Source organism: Microcaecilia unicolor, chromosome 6, assembly GCF_901765095.1.
Source record: "Microcaecilia unicolor chromosome 6, aMicUni1.1, whole genome shotgun sequence".
In the NCBI taxonomy this organism is placed as follows: Eukaryota; Metazoa; Chordata; class Amphibia; order Gymnophiona; family Siphonopidae; genus Microcaecilia; species Microcaecilia unicolor.
Genome location: NC_044036.1, coordinates 47984854 through 48005483, shown reverse-complemented (window position 1 = coordinate 48005483; position 20630 = coordinate 47984854). Strand labels below are relative to the sequence as shown.

At 41.7% G+C, this 20630-nt stretch overlaps 1 protein-coding gene across 3 annotated transcripts in view; it reads left to right on the top strand.

Moving 5' to 3' along the window:
• The window catches only part of ZRANB2 (zinc finger RANBP2-type containing 2), a 120075-nt gene extending 100395 nt beyond the window's left edge, over positions 1-19680 (top strand). For all 3 annotated transcript variants that reach the window (XM_030205463.1, XM_030205465.1, XM_030205464.1), the window contains 2 exons: positions 17622-17780; positions 18263-19680. In XM_030205463.1, the coding sequence (XP_030061323.1) occupies positions 17622-17780; positions 18263-18329 (226 nt within the window). In that variant the 3' untranslated portion in view covers positions 18330-19680. The remainder of the gene's footprint in view (positions 1-17621; positions 17781-18262) is intronic.
• Positions 19681-20630: the final 950 nt, after the last annotated feature.

Below are 20630 nucleotides of genomic sequence, written 5' to 3'. Positions count from 1 at the left end.
AACTGATGCAGTTCCTGCAGGAGGACTGGACGAGTAAATGTTCTTGCCTGCCGTTGCCTACTTCATTCTAAAGTGTGAACAGCACCATGCCTCATAGTTTCATGAGGCTTGCTGGACCTGTGTGGTTCAATTTTCAGATCACAGCTGGCAGAAGAGGCAGCTGTAAGTAAGAAGTGTTGCTTTCCAGCCCCTCCCTGTAGGAGGGGATCATACTGTGGTGAAAAAGTTGTGATAGTTGTGTCGAGGGGGTGGGAGAGAAATTATGGTTGCTGCTTGGGGGGGGGGGGCATAATGGAGGATCTGCTCTGTAAGATTTTATGGGAAAGCCTGAAATACTTGCTGTAACTAAACATTTTATATGGTCTAAGAATTGCATGCGGAAAACCTTTTAAATTCCTAAAGCAGTGATACTCATCCTTCAGTTCATGTACATTTATATATTTATTTGTTTAGATTGTGCGCACACCTTTTCAGTAGTAGCTCAAGGTGAGTTACATTCAGTTACACTGGGTATTTCTCTGTCCATGGAGGGCTCACAATCTAAGTTTGTACCTGAGGGTTAAGTGACTTGGCCAAGATTACAAGGAGCAGCAGTGGGGTTTGAACTGGCCGCCTCTGGATGTTAAGACGGGTGCTCTAACCACTAGGCCACTACTCCACTCCACTCCACTCAATTGAATCTAATATGTTTAACAAAATTGTGGGGTGAAAATATATATAGGTTGTTTTCTAGGACACTTGTATATTTTAAATATTCCATAAAATTGTGTGGTTCTCAAACTCAGGTTTTATTAAATATACATGAAACTAGTATACACTGCATTCACATTTCTCATGAATATTCACTGTTGGCATCCTGTATCCGGGATGCTGATACTTACCACAGCAGATATGAGAACAACTTAAATCTTTACAGTTGTTCCAAAGAGAGTTTCTTAGTAGGGAATATCACATTACAAAGCAAGGATAATTGGCATACCACTTTTAGTGTAGGGGTATAAATACAAAATTAACGTGTACTTTCTGTTAATAAGTTCTACTTCCAGCAGTAAAGCTTTTTTGGTTTTTATAGTTTGATATCATGAAAAAATAATGCTACCATAAACTTGTTTTGATCACTTTAAAAGTTACATTTCCTTCTAAGTATTTATCTTTCCTTAGCATCCTCATCAGCCTAGTCCAAAATCTACGAGTTATGCCTGTCTACCAGCAGATAGAAATAAAAGAAGCAGTGTCAACTTAGAAAGGCTTAGAAAATGCTTTATTCAAATTCATCAATATATCAAAGGTGGTACCAGGTATAAAATATCCAGACTTCCACAAAATGTTATAACTTAGCCTGTCATGTTTTGGTGACCATACTGCCTGCATCAGGAGAAATCATATATTTATTGTGAGTCAGATAATATATTCACCTATAAAATAGAAACAAAAAAATCAACAACCTAAAAATTCTGAAAAAGAAGTCTATTAATTAAAACCATAGAACATAATACAAACACAGGGAGGGTGAATATGTATTTACCTTTCAAAGTATACCACTTTTTGTGGAAGTCTGCATATTTTACACCTTTGATTTATTGATGAATTTGAATACACTTTTTGAGCCTTTCTGAGTTGCCGCACTGCTTTTATCTGCATGTATTTTGCAGTTGGTGATTGCCTTTCTTTTGTTGTGACCAGCAGATGGAGACAGAGAAGAAGGTTTCCATGTTTCACCCAGTAAGGGCACCATGCAGCCTTAGATGCTAAATATTTCTCTGTCTCCAGCAGATGGTGACAAGCAGACTGTGAAGCTCTTGGTCTGTCTACTGAAGCAGCTCCTGAGCCAGTTGACCAGCAGGACGTCATCTGAGTAGAGGGTTACCAGGGTTTTAAGCTTGGGGGGAGGGGGACATAGCAAATTTTATTTGAGCATAGATGATACTTGGAGGTATCTGAGTTCTTCTACCCCCCGTTCACCCCTTTTTTTCTTTCGTCACCTCAAGACATCAGAAGAACTGTGCAGCGTTTGTTCCAGGCTACATTAGCAGTTAGTGGAAATAGGTGGGACAGAACTTGGGTTAGAGGCCAAGTGTTTAGGCTAGCAGTAGTGCTTCTTTCAGAGTTTTCATAGCGCCTGCTATTCAAAGGAAAGGGTTCTCTGTCCCAGTGAGTAGCAGTATTCCTAACTGGAATCCTTCTAGAAGCAGACTTCTTATCTCACCTATAACTTTTAAACGAGCTTGTATGTGCTGGATTCAGTAAGGCACAGAGCTATCTGAAGAAATGGTGGATTTTGAGCATCAAGATGTGCCATATGGCCTCTTGATTTCTTGCAGCCTCTACAGGAAGTGGGCCACTAATAGCTTCAGCCATTCCCCTTTCATGGCTTAGAAAAGAGAACTGCAGTCCTGCAGAATTGGAGAGGAGCTGAGATGACAGCATGATTCTGGCTTGCTGCTGAACCTTGTCTATTGATACTACCTATTTTCTTGATTTCATCATTGTGCCAAAGAGGAGGGGGAAAGGCGTTATCAGTGTTAAATCTTCCGGCTCTGCTGTGCAGCAACAATGTATCGATAGCTATATTCAGAAAACCCCTGAGAGCGGGGTGAGTCTCTCTTGCTGTGGTTCCCAAAGGAGGACCATTGAGACAACTTGGGAGTGAGATCTTTCTCAGCCTGTGAGATCACTTAAAGCCTTGGGTGGAATGGCATGCCCCAGAAGGGGAAGAAAAAATCAGTAGTGTGGCTATGGATGGTGCCGAGGTGCGGGAGTTGTGCCCTTTGGTGGAAAAACATCGCTGGAAGTGCCCTGCCTGGGGAAGCATTGGAGTGTGAAGCCAGTGCGATGAGTGTTGTGCCAATGTCAATTGACTCCTCAGGAGTAGGCGCAAGCTTGAGTTCTGTAAAGAGCACTGGCTTGAATCCATCTGAGCAGGCCCTTGATATGTCCCTCCAAGCAATCTGTGCTATGTTTGTGAAATTAGATGTGGCTTTATCAAAATGTTCCTCCAACTTGAATGTTTTGGTTAATACAGTTTGAGTGTTGGCACAGAAACAAGACTGTCTTGGTAGAGAATATTGAAAAACTAGTAAAAAAGGCCCGTTTCTTAAACAAATGAAACGGATGCTAGCAAGGCTATAGAGAGAGTGACAGTGTGTATATGTATGTGTGTCTGTGTGTGTGTGACACAGAGAAAGTGTGTGTGTGTGTCTCTGTGTGTAAGAGAGTGAGCACAGGTAGGTTGAAAATGAAGAGAGAGCAGTGAAATTTTACATAGGACAGCTGAACCATATAAGGCGTGTTTGTGTGTCTGTGTGAGAGAGTGTGTATATATGTGTGGGTGCGTGTGTGTGTGAGATAGAGAAAGTGTAAGTGTGTGTGTGTGCGCGTCTGTGTGAAAGAGAGTGTGAAAGGGTAGGGTCAAAATGAAGAGACACCATTATAATTGTACATAGCACAGCACAAACATTTGAGGCAGTTCTTGCCTTATCTCCCCTGCCACCCCCTCCATACCCAATGATTCGTTCCTTGTCTTCCATCCCCTCTGTGTCCCGTGTGTATGTGTGTGAAAGAGAGAGAGAGGTGCTAGCAGTCCCTGTGATAGTGGCAGGTCAGTTGCTCATTATAGCCAGTTAAGAGTGAGAGTGTGTGTGTATGTGCTGGTTTTTTTCCTTCCCTCCTATGCCCTCCATGTCCGTTGTTTGTGTGGAGAGCAGAGATCTATATGGTCCTTTTAGCGTTGCTGTTGACGTCGCGTAGCAACTGTGTGCTGCTGGTTTTCATTGTTCCGCGATGTGTCTTATGTCACGTTCCGTCGCTTAGTAACGGGATCGTGATGCGATTGGTTGAGTGTCATTGGTCCGCCCTCGACGTCATGACGTTTGATGCGGGGGACGGGGCCAACACTCGTGGGTGAATTCCTGGTTTCACCACCATGCATTTAGAATGATGGGACTTGTGGAGGCTTCAGAACGTTGGAGGTGCGTTTTATATAGAGAGAAATGTACTGTCTTGGAGCAAGAAGTAAAAGAATCTACGTTGATTGTTCATATATTGGGTACAAGATAAAATCAGTATACATAGAAGACTTGAACAGATGGAAAATCATCATAGACAATTGAATTTTTGAGTTCTGAATTCTTCAAGAATAGTGGTATTTGTCACCTGTTGATGTATTTAAGAAATATCTGCGAGGGTGTTGAACATTCTATGATTCTACACCACCAACAACACACATCTCCCTTTAAAAGGATTTGTTTTCTTCCTGGAAGAAAATTGGATGTTTCAGCAATGCTTGAATCTTTAGATTTCAAGGTCCAAGAAATGGCTACTCTTTTTATTAGTTTAATGTTTGACCTAGGCTTAAGTTTGACTCTGTGTCTATACTTCAAGAAAGCTGATGTTTTCTTTATGGGTTAGAGGATTTGAATCTATCCAGATGTGGCTAGGCCTACACGAGAAAGATCCAAGCAGTTTTTGGCAGTGCATCAAAACGTTTTGTCTTAGTTACCCCTGTAAATGTATAATTTCATTTGTGAGTGCTAGATATCAGGGTGGTTTTTTTGTTTTGTTTTTTGTTTTTTGTTTTTTTGTTTTTTTTTGTGGGGGGGGGGGGGGGTTGTCCCAGATCAGTTGTGAACTTTTTTAGATTTAAAGAAGTTGGGTGTTTCTCATCCTTTTTCATGCAAGGTGGGTGATGGTTTGGAAATTTGAGGGTATGTAGTGTTAAGCCAAAATAATACTCCATTTTCTTTTTAAACTTTTATTTTCCCCTTCTAAAGGATTGTGGTCTAATAAAAGAGATTTATGTTCTTATGTATTGCTTTCTTTTTTTGTATCTTTAATTTGTTATACTACATCAGTGTTTCCCAAGTCCGGTCCTAGAGTACCCCTTGCCAGTCAGATTTTCAGGATATTCACAATGAATAAGCATGAACTTGATTTGCATACACTGCCTCCATTGTATGCAATTAGGTATCTTGCATATTCATTGTGGAAATCCTGAAAACCTGACTGGCAAGAGGTACTCCAGGACTGGACTTGGGAAACACTGCATTGCATGGCTTTTTATCCCACGCATACCATTGGAGTTCCGTATGGCTCACAAATAAGACTGGAACATCTCCAGGAATTGCACAAATTAAGAAAAGACCATGTACAAAGACTTACACAACACAAATGCTACACATTTTAAAATTTTCAAAATCAGAATGTTTTCAATCATTTTCGAAAAACCATATAATTAGATTGCCTTCTAATATCAATTGGTAATTCATTCCACTGACTAGCTTCCAAATATGCAAATGTGCTAGCAAAACTCTTCTTATATACCCCAGGGAAGATCTTGGAGGATTCCAAGCCTTATAGTTCCTAAGACAAGACCAAGCCTTCAAAAAAATTCTTAAGTTAAAATAGATTACACGAAGGGTGATAGTACAAGCTGGGCTGTTAAGCTATTGCCACTATTTCTGGTTTGCAGTTGCGCTAGCCATCCTTTCGGAATGGTGGTAGAGAAGGTAGTTCAAAGAACTTGAATCTCCGAGCTTACAGAGATGCCCCGGAGCTTCACTCTTCTGAAGGATGAACAAGAGTCCGCCTCTCTCTTTCAACCATCGTGTGCCTCTCTTGGTGGCAGCTGTGCATGTTGTGCTACAGATCCTTCTAGGTTGGAGAGGAGTGAAACGGCTTCCAAAATCACCTGGAGAACAAGGATATATTCTCATACATCAAAATTGAAACCTTTATCAGAAAGCAACTTTGCAACCATGACGATTTTTAACAAAAGAGGCTTTCTGCTTGTTTGTTTTTGAGCTGCTGCATTTCTTTTCAGTTGACTGACATATTCCTTTTAGGCTTGGGCTGTTGCCTCCAAAAAATTCTCGGAGAGCTTATTGGTTGCACCTTTTATTTCCTGAGAAGGATTCGGATTGCATCCATTGTGCAGCATCTGCTTGTTTGAGCTTGTGCTCTTTAAGACACCAAAGAAAGGGCTACCTGAGTGCTATACATCTACCAATCTCTTGGTTGGGTGGTCAATTTCTCCTAGGGCATGCTAGTTTTCTTTAGACCGTCTATTCTAGACCCCATGGTTACACGGGCCTTGAAAAGATTCTGCAGTTTTGCTTACCAGAAATAGACTTTGTTCTGAAGGTCCACAGTCGTGGCCTCGTGAAAACTGCAGTATGTATTCCAGTCGCCTTCAAAGTTAGGTTAGGTGCTTCAGAGGGTCATATCTCTCTCTCCCCCACCACAGTTTTTTTTATGACATTGAACTAACCATTGGGTAGTCAACTTAGTCTAAGACATTTCAACGTATTTGGATTTCCCAGTAAAAAATCTATCTCTATTTTGCTTTTATGGCTTTGGTCTTGAGTGGTTGTGCTTCGAGCACTGTGGTCTTTGAAGACCCTGTCTTTAGCCATGCTGTTTTAGTCTCGGAGCCACTTTCTCTCTTTAGCATACTCGAGAGTACAGTTAATCTTGACAAGTGGTATTCAGACTCTGTTGAATCTTTCTTTTCTTCAGATCAGACTCCAAGTAGAAATAGCTTGGAGGTCCTTAAGTTCTGTTTGCAACTTTGTCATGTTTTCAAAGCTACCTGAAAGGTTCTCTCAAGCATTTTATTGTAGTTCAGCTTTCCGAGGTGGGATGCTATACATTGTTCTGTGCTTTTCTCCTTTCCTAAGTGAAGTTGATTGTGCTGCTTAAGGACTTTTGACCTGCTTTAAGGAACATCTTGGAAGACTTTCACCCTTATGTAGTTATATTTAGTTTCTTTTTCTTCTTAGAGATTTTGTGAGCTACAGGTTTGAACATGCACAGATAACCTTTCAGTTTGCTGAAGGAACAATGTTGATTAAGCAATTCTGTTTCTTCCAAAGGTGGTATCCCTTGTTTCAGGCAGATCAGGTATTTTGCTCCATGTCAGTTGTGTACTTTAGAAATTGAAGTTGACCAATCAGTTTCCAAGGTTGGGCATATTGATTTTTCTCTGCATGTTTCAGGTAACGCATACCTATTGAAGTTCAAAAGGAAGCAACTGCTAAGGTTGAAAACTTTTTCTACCAAAGGTGTTTCGACTTCGTAGCTGGAGGTGCAAGCGATACTTCTGGTTTGCAGCTACAGGCTGGTAATATAGTCATTCTTATATCCGCAAAGCATTGTCTTCTGTAGGTAGGACCACAACTGTATATTGTATTAAGGACTGAAATTATTCAGGCAGAGATTTTGGAGTACCACCCATCTTTTGAACTGCTTTGATGCATCCCACAGGTTCTGGACTTGTCTGGTGAGGATACTAAAGAAATAGAAATTTAAGTTTTACCTTCTAATCTTCTTTCCTTCACCAAACCAGTCCAGAAGCCCTCCCTTTATATATGTCTAGTTATTAAACCACGTTAGTGTACTTAATATTGCTCTTCTCACTCTTATTTTCAACAGTCACACTGTCTTTCAGGTTCAGCATTCAGTTTTCTCTTAACAGTCTGACTTCAGAGCAGTATAACTCAAGAGAGATAAGGAAAAAACGGCCCATTGTTTTGCATCTAAGGCTGCACTGTGCTCTTATTGGATGAACACCCAGCACTTTTTTTTTTCCACTGTTTCCATCGACTGGTCAACAGACACAGCACATAAGTTCTGGTCTGGTGGGCTAAGGGAAAGAAAATTAGCAGGTAAGACCTAATTTCTACTTTTTCCTTTTCACCACTGCCACTGTTTGAATTTTTCTAGCTGATCTAACATTTTTGATAAAGATTAAAGTTCATAAACTCAACTGGTGATGGGGAATTGAGGTTACATTGTCTAAAATCAAATAGGGGAATAGTAGGAATCGTGGCATTATGTGCAGATTGCTGCTACGATTGAGTGCACACTCCTAATACAAAAAAAAATAATCTAATAAAACAGGCAAGCAAATATTGAGGGAAATATGTGGTGCTGCTGCTTTTAAAGGCTCACTTGAAAAGATTCACATTTAATTTGGGATTCTGCTAAAATGAAAACATTCAGTGTAGGTTTTATAGCAGATGTATCAGTAGCCATATATGTTAGCTAAATCCATAAAGTAAAGCATTGTTCCCTGTGTATATGTGCATGTCTTGTTTGTTGCTGTTGGCAGTGGTCTACACATGGGCTGCTGGGTGAACAGATGGTAAAACTGAGAAACCAGAAGCATGGTGGATAATAGCGCTTTAGAAATGATTAGTAGTAGTATTAGTAAACTCATTGGGCAAGAGCCCAAGTCCCAAGCAGAGCCAGCCCTAAAGAGAAAAGCATTCTGCTGTTGGGACTGATGTGGGAGCGTGACATATATATATTTTATGTGCATCTTTTGTATTAAAAAAAAAAAAAAAAAGAGGCCTTTTTGATTTCATTCACAACTTTATATCTTCTACATTCATTTTGTTAGACCTCGCAGTGTCACATCACACATTTTATACATATATCCATGCATTCACCACATTCATCTTTATCACAGCAAGCACATCCGTGGCATAGTGGTTTTCCAGTTCTGTGGGGCAATCAAGACACATTATTAGCTTACAACAGTTTTACATTCCTAGAAAATATATTTGCTCTCAGTTGATAGCACTATATTACACCGCTAAGTGCAATCAGTTTTTACATTTCAAAAGTTAATGCACACAACCACCACTTATACCACTCCTTAACATAGCTTAGTTGAGCATACAACTTAGACCCAATTATCCAACCTTCGGTTATCTGACATTCTAGATTAATTGATCGTCGGTAATCGGGCTCTGCCCTTTCCCTCCCCACACATCATTCACTGCACAGTGTTGGTCAGCCCTAAACATTCAACCTGAACAGAAGCGTGCGCACACGCACACACACCCCGGCCTACCTTTCAAACTAGAGGTTGCAGCAATCATTTTCAAAGTGTTGTCAACGTGGCCAAGATTGACCAGGGATCACTTCTGCCCTGACTGCTTCACTGGGCCATCTTGGCTTGTAAGGTAGGCTGGGGGGGAGGGGGAGTAGAGAGGCACCTGGAACGGAATCTGGGGAAGGGTTGCTTCTGTGCAGGCCACATTTTAGAATCGGCCAATGTGTACTGAATGTCGCAGAGGGGAGGGATGTCCGGGAAGGGGGGGGTGGCGGTGGCCGCTGCTGCTGTTCAGAGGGAAGGGAGGTAAAGATGCATTGAGTTTTACCAGGGACGGGGGGAGAGGAAATAACACGCACACAAGGTAACCAAAGCCAGCTCAGGGACCATGGTGCACAGTACCATGTAGAAGAACTGAGTTTAACTCCTGGGTCTTTTCTTCTGTTGCAGAGGCGGTGTTCATAGCCCCTCTTTAATTGTGTTGTGGGGGGGAGGGGAGAACCTTGATCTTTGTGCTGTGGTGACACCTTGTGACTGGATTTAGGGCCCAAGATTTCAGTCTTTCAGAAGGAGCCCTGAGTCATTGCCGCTAACTGAGGACTGTTGCTGTAATGACTGGGGTAAGCAAGTAAGTCAGAAGGGGATATAAAATAGGGGGAAAAGCTTGGGTATTTGCAAATGAAGGTTCATGGTGTTGTAGCCCAATAGATGTTGACTCTAGTTTAGCTCAAAGTCAGAAGGAGCTGGGCAAAATTCCTGCACCAAAAGAAGTTAAAAATATAATTAAATTGTTTCAACTAAGATTTTATTTAAATGTGAACTAAAACTCCTGGCCATTTGGCCGAAAGCTCTACTTTAAGATCGGTGGATTGAATTAGTGTGGTTTTTTCCACTTATATTCATAATGTACCTCTTAAATGTTAGTCATTTTTGGTCAGAAAATATTGAAAGTTGAAAATGTCTATGTTGCTGAAAAACAGCTGGATGTTCATAAATATCCTCCAGACCACTGTGATCTGCTTCATCTCATAGACCACTGTGATCTGCTTCATCTCATAGCTTCTCTTTTACAGGTTAGGTCAAGCCAGTCTGGGAGACTTCCTCTGTCTTTATTCAGCCCTGAGGTGGCTTCATGCTGCTACTCAGCAGCCCCGAGTCCTTAATGGCTTTAACAACTCAGTCTAGAGCTGATGAACCTCCCTCCCCAACCCAGATTAGCAAGGCTTTTTTTAGTTCCCTCCAAAATACACAAGGAACACGTACCAGCAGTGACAGATACCTTGGTCCATCCTCCGTTACATCATTATTTTACTAAACATGACTTAGGATAAGAGGCTCTGGGAATTCCCTCACTATATAGATAGTACATCATTTTGGAGTTACATAAATATACAAATTTTTAAAAGGCATTTTGTCATAGAAGGGATGGAAAGACTTCTGATTTCAGTAAAATGCAGGCATGTGTTTTTAAGAGGCTAACCTTTATTTGTAGTGTTGCTGAAAATTTTATTTTTATTTTTTTATTACATTTGTACCCTGCGCTTTCCCACTCATGGCAGGCTCAATGCGGCTTACATATTATATACAGGTACTTATTTGTACCTGGGGCAATGGAGGGTTAAGTGAGTTGCCCAGAGTCACAAGGAGCTACCTGTGCCTGAAGTGGGAATCGAACTCAGTTCCCCAGGACCAAAGTCCACCACCATAACCACTAGGCCACTCCTCCACTCCAAGGCAATGAGATCAAAGCAAAGAGAATAACTTTTATTTTCAGTTTTGTATTTTGACTCCTTGTGCTTGCCTTAGATGTTTAGAGAGACCTAGTTCCATCTGAGCTGCCACTCCACCACAGTCGAAGAGTGACTGAGAGCAGACAGGGTATCTTCCAAGATATCCCTTAGAAGCGGCACTGACTAGATGTCTTCATAAAGCCTATAAAAGAGACCCAGATTTGAAAGAACTAACTTTATGGATTGCATTCAGGTTCCCATGAAGCAGTTTTGAGCAGACAATAGTCTCCGCCAACATTCTTGCTGGTAGATACTATCATGCTTTTTGATGGGCAGTCACACCTCCCTACCCCCAGTAGGAATACTGACAGAGGACACCCACATAGCTCAAAGGTGCTTAGTGGGAATCGTGGTTGTGTGTAAATTTTAAAACACTATAAGAGAATTGGCAGAACCTTGTGGAACCCTTGAGATCATGGGTGATTCATCTGGGAAATCAGAACTAGCAAAAAACAGTATTCCTATTTGCAGAAATCAAAACAGTCTTTGCTTAACCACACAAAATTAAAAAAAAAACATACAGAAAGTCTTTTTGAAAAAAGTAGACAAAAGGTGTAGTCCTTATAAGTAGAATTCTCCGAGGACATGCAGGCCTTATATTCTCACATTTGAGTAACACAGGGCCGTGTTGCCAGTTCAAAGCTTTAAACAGGTCTTTGAAAGTGAGACATGCTCCACCACATATGCGCGAGTACCTTCTCGCCAGCCATGAGAGCACAGGACCAGCATTTCTGTTTTTTTCTATGTTGACGCTTTTTTCCCCACTCTTTACAGCTGGTTTGGCCTTCAGTCTTTTTTTGTGTTGTCCCTTTTGTTATTTTTATACTTCTCAGGGTGGTTTTCTTCATTTAATTCTTTCCCATTATCTTCTTAGTTTTTTTTTTCATATTTTTAAAGTTTTCTTTATTTTACTGCAACTCGTTACGCCATGTTTAGACCTGAGCCCCAGTCGGGTTTTTCCCTCCTCCTTTTCCTTGTGCTTTTCCCTTTTTAGCACCATTGAGTCGTTTGGTTTGGCCACAGCAGTTTTTCTTTTTATGCAGTGCCTTCAAGTGCTGCACTCGGTACAACAGGACCATCTCTGGCAAAGACACCTATTCCTGGTGTCTGCGATGTTTGGGGCCTGATCATACCCCTGCAAACTGTATTCTCTGTCCTTATATGAAGAAAATGGAGAGGCTCAGAGAGAAAAGATTTTTGGAGCCAGGTCCAAAGACTCAGTCAGTTATTGATGTTGCATTGATATTGGGTGGGTCGTTCCATATGGCTACAAGACCCTTGCACACTGGGAGTGACCGTGCATTGAGTGGGTCTCCACCTGCCTCAACACCAGCCGCTATGCAGGCCCCCCAGGGCGAAGTGAAGACTCAGTCCTCTTCAGCACCAAGGAGTGTGTCTATGCCAGGCATCGGAAGAAGAATTGTCATCTATCTTCCTCCACATGGTGCCGGGAGCTCTGGGGCACTGAGGGTTTCTGTGGTCCCCAAGAAGCATCAGCGCTGGGAGGACTGCTCCCCCGTCATACAGGAGGTGCCAGTGCGTGGGTCTCCAGACAGCCAAGGCCAGACACCTGCTTTGACCCCGCAGATTTAGCAGCTTGCATCTACACCAGTACTCCAGTCTTTCCCGATGTCTGCCCTCAATGAGCGCCTCTGGGCCTTCCTCTCTGAGCTTTTGGCAGGGTTCATACAGAGTGCATCAGCCGTCTGGTGTGCTTGTGCCAGCCATGTCTCTTGCTTCAGTCCCGCGTGGCCACCAGCCTATGGTGAGGTCTCCGATGCTGATGCTGCTTGCGATCTCAGCATCAGCTGCCACCTGTGTTGGCACACCCTCAGAAATTAATAGAGAAAGCTTCGCTGGTGTAGAGGCCAGAGCTGACACCTCGACGCCCTCTCAGGGTCATGGGACCGCTTTGTTGAGATGGGCTCGGTCTCGGCCTTCCCACGAGGATTTCTTGGCTAACATAGAAGAGGAGCACTCGTGGGACTCAGAAGAGTATCCATAGTATTTCTGAGAGGAGGAGTACTATATCATCCTGTCTGATCCCTCCAGTCCACAGGAAAGGAGGAAGTCTCCACCTGAGACCTTTTCTTCCAGTCTTTTGTGAAGGAGATGGTGGCTGCCATCTCAATTCCTTTGGAAGTGGAGGACAAGACCAGGGCTAAGATGTTTGAGATCCTGGACTTCGACTCTCCTCCTGGAGATGCTGTGACTGTCTAGGGACTATGCTTTGGTGCCCCCTGGCAGGGAAGCTAGAACACTGGATTCTTTTGGGTGGAAGATGTATCAGGCCTCCGTGCTCATCTCCGGTATCCAATCGTATCAGCTCTACACGAGCGTATACCTGTGTTCCTGTTGCACAGTATGTCTGATTTAGCAGACTCCCTCCGGAACAGGCCAAATCTGTTTGCCAGCTGGTCAAGCAGCAGAAGACATGTTGTAAGTTCTTGTCTGCAACACTTTTGATGTGGCCTCTGAGATCTCTGCCCAGACTCTTATGGCTGCATGTCTCTGACTTGGACCCATTGGTCCAGCAGAGGTTGGCAGACGCCATGTGCCAGGGAGATAATCTTTTTGGAGAGAAGGTGGAGGATGTTGCTGACCTCATCAAGAAACACACTGATAGCATTGACACTCTGTCCCGCCGGACACCTTTTTCACCTGTCTCCTCCTCTAGGAGGTTTTTTGGCGAGTTGAAGAGGAGTACTTATTACTCAAGAGAGGCGTAGGTACACCACTTCTTCTCGCCAGCCTCAGCAGGCTTATCCCCAGCACACTGTTTCTTGTCAACAGCGTTCTCCTAAGGCCCAGGCAGCTTCCCAGTCAAAGCAGGGGGGTGAGCTTTTGATTGGCTCCAGAAGAGTTGCTGGTCGGGGGGAGGCTGAAGTTTTACCAAGAAAGGTGGCCCCTTGTAACCTCCGACTGGTGGGTTCTTCAAATAGTTCATCTCGGTTACACCCTGCATTGGCTGCAGAGACCGCACGAGTGCCCACCGAGAGCCCATCACTTCAGCTCAGCGTGTGTGTTGCCCACATGATCTTCCAAGCGCGAGCAACCTCCTCGGTGGATCTCTATGTCAGTCCAATCACAAAGTCCCTCTGTTCCGTTCCAGGCTCCAGGCCCATGACAGGCTAGCGTCTGATGTCTTCCTCCATTGGGGGACAGGACTTCTTTATGTGTATCTTCCCATTCCTCTTGAAGGAAAGACTTTGCTGAAACTCAAGCAAGACTGCGGGCCTATGATACTGATAGCTCCCTACTGGCCCTGGCAGATCTGGTTCCCACTTCTACTGTAGTTATCCTCCAAACAACTGTGGGGATTGGATTGTTTTCCGGCCCTCGTCTGCATCCCAACCTCTGGTCTCTAGCCCTCATAGCCTGGATGTTGAGAGCTTAGAATTTGCTTGCATCTTCCTTAAGGTGTCTGCAAAGTCTTGCTGGCTTCCAGGAAAGGTTCCACTGAGAGATGCTATTCTTTCAAATGGAGGAGGTTTGCTGTCTGTTGTGAGGGCAAGGCCCTAGATCTTGTTTCATGCCTTATAAGGACCCTGCTTGAATACCTTCTGCGTCTCTCCGAGTCTGGTCTGAAACCAACTCTGTAAGGGTTCACCTTAGTGCAATTAGTGGTTATCAACATGTATAGGGTAAGCCCATCTCTGGACAGCCTCTAGTTATTCGCTTCATGAGAGGTTTGCTGTTGAGAAATTCCCTTCAAACATCCACCGATGTCACGGTATCTGAACATCATTCTCACCCAGCTGATGAAAGCTCCTTTTGAGCCACGTGATTCCTGTTGTCTGAAGTACTTGACCTGGAGGATCATATTTTTGTTGGCTGTTACTTCAGCTCACAGGGTCAGTGAGATTCAGGCCTTAGTGATGGATGCACCTTATACATAAAATAGTCCTCCGCACGCACCCTAGTTCTTACCTAAGGTTGTGTCTGAGTGCCATCTGAACCAGTCAATTGTCCTGCCAACATTCTTCCCCTGACCTCGTGCCCATCCTGGCGAAAGTGCACTGTACATGAACTGCAAGCAAGCATTCGCCTTTTACGTGGCGCGGACTGGGCCCTATGGGAGAGTCCACCCAAATTTTTGATTTTTTTGATCCCAACAGGATGAGGGGTCGCCATCGGGAAATGTACCATTTCCAACTGGCTGGCAGATTGCATTTCTTTCACTTATGCCCAGGCTGGGTTGACCCTCATTTCAGGGCTCACAATGTCAGAGCCATGGCAGCGTTGGAAGCTAGAGGCTGTCCATTGAAGAAATGTTCAAGACTGTGACATGGTCTTCAGTCTACACATTCAGATCTCATTACTGCCTTGAGCAGGGATACCCGACGCAACAGTCAGTTTGGACAGACAGTTATGCAGAATTGCTTTTGGGTCTACAGTCCAAGTCCACCCTCCTAGACCTGTCTTGTTCTGTTCCAGGCTGCATTCTCACTTAGATTACATATAGTTTCAGGTTAATTACTTTTTTGCCCTCGCTGTTGCTAAGTCCAGTTGACCACTAGTGGTGGTTTTCGGTGAGCCTGGTAAGTAGGGATTCCCACATGTGAGAATTATAGGCCTGCTTGTCCTTGGAGAAAGCAAAGATACTTACCTTTAGTAAGTATTCTCCAAGGACAGCAGACCTTATATTCTCACATACTCTCCCACTTCCCCTTGGAGTTGTCTTCTTTTTTTCTCATACTTCATAATGTACTTCTGGTTTGCATGCTCTCGCGGTGGGCGGGAAGGTACTCGCCCTTGTGCGGTAGAGCGTGTCTCACGCTCAAGAAACAGGGGTGATATGATACAGACGTTCAAATATTTGAAAGGTATTAATCCGCAAACGAATCTTTTCCGGAGATGGGAAGGTGGTAGAACGAGAGGACATGAAATGAGATTGAAGGGGGGCAGACTCAAGAAAAATGTCAGGAAGTATTTTTTCACGGAGAGAGTAGTGGATGCTTGGAATGCCCTCCCGCGGGAGGTGGTGGAAATGAAAACGGTAACGGAAGGAAGGAATGGATCCTCAGGAGCTTAGTCAAGATCGGGAGGCGGGGCTGGAGGTTGGGAGGCGGGGATAGGGCTGGGCAGACTTATACGGTCTGTGCCAGAGCCGGTGGTGGGAAGCGGGACTGGTGGTTGGGAGGCGGGGATAGTGCTGGACAGACTTGTACGGTCTGTGCCAGAGCCGGGGTTGGGAGGCAGGGCTGGGGAGGTGAGGATAGTGCTGGGCAGACTTATACGGTCTGTGTCTGTGCCAGAGCCGGTGGGTGGGAGGTGGGGCTGGTGGTTGGGAGGCGGGGATAGTGCGGGGCAGACTTATACGGTCTGTGCCCTGAAGAGCATAGGTACAAATCAAAGTAGGGTATACACAAAAAGCAGCAAATATGAGTTATCTTGTTGGGCAGACTGGATGGACCGTGCAGGTCTTTTTCTGCCGTCATCTACTATGTTACTAAAGATTGTTACAAGCCTTGGACGCAATATGGACCTGCATTACCCACATGTGAGAATATAAGTCCTGCTGTCCACGGAGAATACCTGCTTTACAGTAAGTATCTTTGCTATATCTTCCTACCAAACAGGGTGTTATTTTTAAGCTGTGAGAACTCCAAAACACCCACTCAAACAGTAGTTTACCTCAATATTTTTCCATTGTCACTAAGCACAAAGAAATCTGTTTATAAATGCTCTTGTTTCTGAAAAGAGGGCTTTGACTCAAGCCAAGCAGTAGATGCTCCAAACTTGGTTGCTATGGAAAAAGCTTTTGAGGTTCAAAGATGTCCCACTTGGACCATGTTTTGCTGGAAGAGCTGCATCAGAGAAAAAAACTGAAATTTGTATCCATATTTTAAGAGCTTTATTCTGTAATAGAAAAGAGTGGCAACACATATATAAACATATATATCTGGAATACAAGCATTTGTGAAGGCTTATAATTGCACTGTAGCCACAGATTCTGAATGATCAGATTCTAACATTAAACAATTGGAATTGAAGGAGATCGTCCAAAAGACCAATCAAAGCAAATGTTAAAAACCATCAGGTCTAGTATGTCATTTCTAATCAGCTAAATTGAATCATGGGGTCTTTGAATAATTCTTAGTAGTTCTCTTGCAGAGAATATATAGATGCCAAGAGCTGACAAGACCCATCTAGTAAAGCAACAAATAATGTTCAAAAAGTGCTTATTCAGAAACAGAAAAATTTACCATTTGCTCTCCCAAATTAATACCTTTAACTCTGACTGTTTCAACTGTATTTGCAATTATAGGAACGAAGTCCCACTAATGCAGCATTAGCAGAAAGTCCATACACTCCAGGATCTCTGGTGTGCCATTCCTAAGCAGATACACTTCTCACAAGGTGGAAGTATATCTAGTATTTGACCTGTCATAAGGATGGCTCTGTCATTGGCAGACCATATATTGTTGTCTGAATCCAATTAAGCCCTTTTCTTCACAAATTTGAGTATTTATAAAAACAATTTCCTTTGTATTTAGAGAGAGTGGGAAAATGGTGAAGTAAACTTTTTTTTGTGTGTGATTTTTGTTGTTGGGTTGTTTTTTCTTTTTTGGCTTGTTTTTTGTTTGGTGGTATATGATTAACGTGTGCAGGCAACTCTTAGTAAATTAGGTGCAGTTTTTGCACCCCTGCAAACTACCAGACATATTAAAAAAAAAAATAAAACACTGAATAAAACTGTACTCAATGAACCAATAGTACATATTTCAGAACCTTATGTACCTGTTACTTTTTTGCTGCTGTTTTGATATTATCCATCACTTAGTGTATGTTTTCATGGTTCACCACTTTGTGTGGGTACTGGTTTCAGTCCCAGGGAGATAGTTTTTATAAGTTATCTGCTTAAACATAATTGCATTTAGGAAAAGTGTTCCAGCTTGCATCTTCTCTCAAGTTGAATTTTGCTTGTGCTCATTCTGTGGTACCTACATTAAATCTGACTTATCTCTCAATCAATAAAAAAAAAAATCCAGCTCCAGGTCCCATCAAGGGTCTTCATCCCCAAGAAAGAGATCTTACTCAAGCTCTCGTTCATCATCATCTCTGGAGAGAGGCCGGAAGCGAAGTCGATCTCGATCTTCTTCGTCTGGTGGTCGCAAAAAGAAACGATCAAGATCACGGTCAACTGAAAGGTTTGGGTTTCTGTAGAATAAGAATAAAAAATGAATAGAGATGTGGGACAACAAAAGGGTATGGAAATCAGTATGTTTTATTGCTATTCTGAAGCAACTACTTAAAAAAAATTTTGCAATTGTAAAATCATTTTCTTACATTCTGTTTAACATAAATACTGAAAAATTGGCACCATCTGTTTTGATTAGTTATTCACTGTGGGAGGGGTGGCTATTTTCTGCTGGCTATATGTACATATTTGTAAAGGAAAATCCATTCATAATATCAAATTTCATTACTTTTTTTGTTTTTAATCCAAATATCAGCTAGACAAAATAAGACGGTAGTCCTTAAAATTAGAAAAATGTAGAGCTTTTTCCTGACATTTTGTTTGACTATAGCTAAATAGCATTTTATTTTTAACATCAGAAACTGTCCTGTGAGTAGAGCTTGAGGTTGAAACTTACTTGTTTGCATGATTTTTTTAAATTATATTTTACAGACGCCGCCGATCATCCTCTGGGTCATCTCATTCTGGTTCCCGTTCTTCGAATTCCAAAAAGAAATAATGCATTTAAAGTTCATATTAAAAAAAAAAAAAAAAAAAATCAGTTCACTGCATGAAGCATATTTTAAGAAGCTGGTGTTTTATTTGCGCAGAAGTGGTAAATGTTTTGCTGGTGTGTCTGTTTCTGGGGGAACTGAAATTTTAGCCATTTTTCACCCTTAAGTAGCATTTTAAGGTATAAATTCCTTGAAATTAATGAACCTTATTCATGTTCCATTGTACATTGATAAACTGTACAGATATGGTAAAAGATGTATGCATTTATTTCCATAGTCATACAGTTTTGACTGAAGATTTAGTTTTGTAGTGCTACAATAATTCATAATTGCCAAATCTTCTAAACAAGATTATAAAAAGGCAGTCTTTACATGAAGTTTGATCATTTGAAGTTTTGTACTGGAACATTTTCCTAAAATTAAGTGTGCTTCCAACTGAATAACATAATCGGAAAAATACCATCCTTTTAGTGCTGCAATAGGTTTTTTATGATTTAAAATGCTCAAATTTAATTTATATTGCTAGCAAATTTAGATGCCCTTTTTCTAAAGATTAGCGCATACTAAATGCCAAGAAGCCCATTTTATACCTATAGGCTTCTTAGCATTTAGCATGTGCTAAGCTTTAGTAAAAGGACCCCTTAGAAATGAATGTGCTAAAGTGCACTAAGGTTTTACGAGCGTTAAATTACTTGAAAAATGCTGTTTGCACATAGTCTAGTTTACACGTTAGTGCTTTAACATCTGTAAACTAGATTATAGTTTCAATAAAAATTATGCCTTTTGAGGTGTAATAAAATGCAAAACAACACGGAAAAAGTATGTGTACAAATTGCTTCACAGATGTATTAATGTGGAAACCTTAGCACACCTTCTGGAGGTGTAGTTATCTATAGGTAAAATACATGCATAACTTACCATCTGTCTCATTGCATTTCATTAAGATTGGTCATTAGTCTGCATGATAAAACACTTTGCTCATGTACATTAATGGTCTACTTTAGTGCACTTCAGTACATTGTCCTTAAGGCTGAAATCTGATTGTTTAGTAATATGGGGGAAGATGGTGTCAGGATGAAGGAAGTGTAAATGTTCTTCTTAGTGGTATTGCAAGGTAAGTATTGGGGGAAAATTAGCAGATTTAAATGTTCTAGAACAGCGGTACATAAATCTGAAAGCTCCTTCCACCTACGCTCAACACAGATAGAATAAAATAGTACAGACAAACAAAGTCAAAATTTCAGTTCCAGTAATTGATTTGCTGGAGAGCTTTAAGTCCTTTTCTTCTTCAGTGTTCCAGGATAAGGAAAATGTTTTCTGTGTGAAAGTTTTTTTTTTTTTTTTTTTCCCAGAAGTCAAAAGGTGTATCTTCTCTATTACTTTTGTATTTAATTTTTCTTTGTTAAATGTGTTGTGGGTTACAAAAGGAGAATTAGTCTCAAGTAATTATGCCTTGAACTTCTTGAAAGTCTGCCTTCTTTTTTGTAAAGATCTTATGACCTAGTAGATGCTATTTGTTACCATTAGTTAATTTTGTTCTGTATGATTTAAAATACTGCTTTTCTTAAGATAAGACTTTTAGGTAGTTACAGATGGTAGAAAGATACCGTTCTGAAAATTACGCTTTCTTTGCACCTAGCTTAAATGTAGTTTAATTCATAATAAAGGATGCTGTAGACAAATGTAAATAAAACCTGTAAGCCAAGCACACAATGAGTTTTGTTTGTTAGAAACTGTCTGAAACCTGTTCCAATATTTTATTTTATTTTTTAGCTCGACAAATTGTTGCCTTTTCATTTAAACCAGGGCTTCCTTAACTGGAAACCGTGACCACAAATGAGGTTGAGAAACCTGTGATTGTGGGGTTGTAACATGCAAAGGCCCTCCATAAGAAGTCATTGGCCTGTGCTGCTTTGGGGGGGGGGGGGGGGGGATTATATGCTTTGTGACTATGTGAATGGAGTCACGGTCACAGAAAGATTGGTAAGCACTGATTTAAAATGTATTGCAACTTGAACATGATATGCTATTCTTATGTCAGCCTTTAAATCACAGTAGAATTTTCCTTAGTATGCTAAATTTAATGCACCTTTTTTACTCAAGTTTTAAAACCTATTCTTATGAACTAACCTTCACTTAAAATTTATCAAGGTTTATAGGCACTCAGAAACTGCCACATATTCATTGAGCATTAGATTTTTTTTCTCCGTCGACAGTTGGAAGGGATGCATCCACATTGATGGGTGACCTCATCCTGCTGACTTCTGGTGTGTGGTGCTCTTCCATAGCTTAGGGAAGCCTTCATA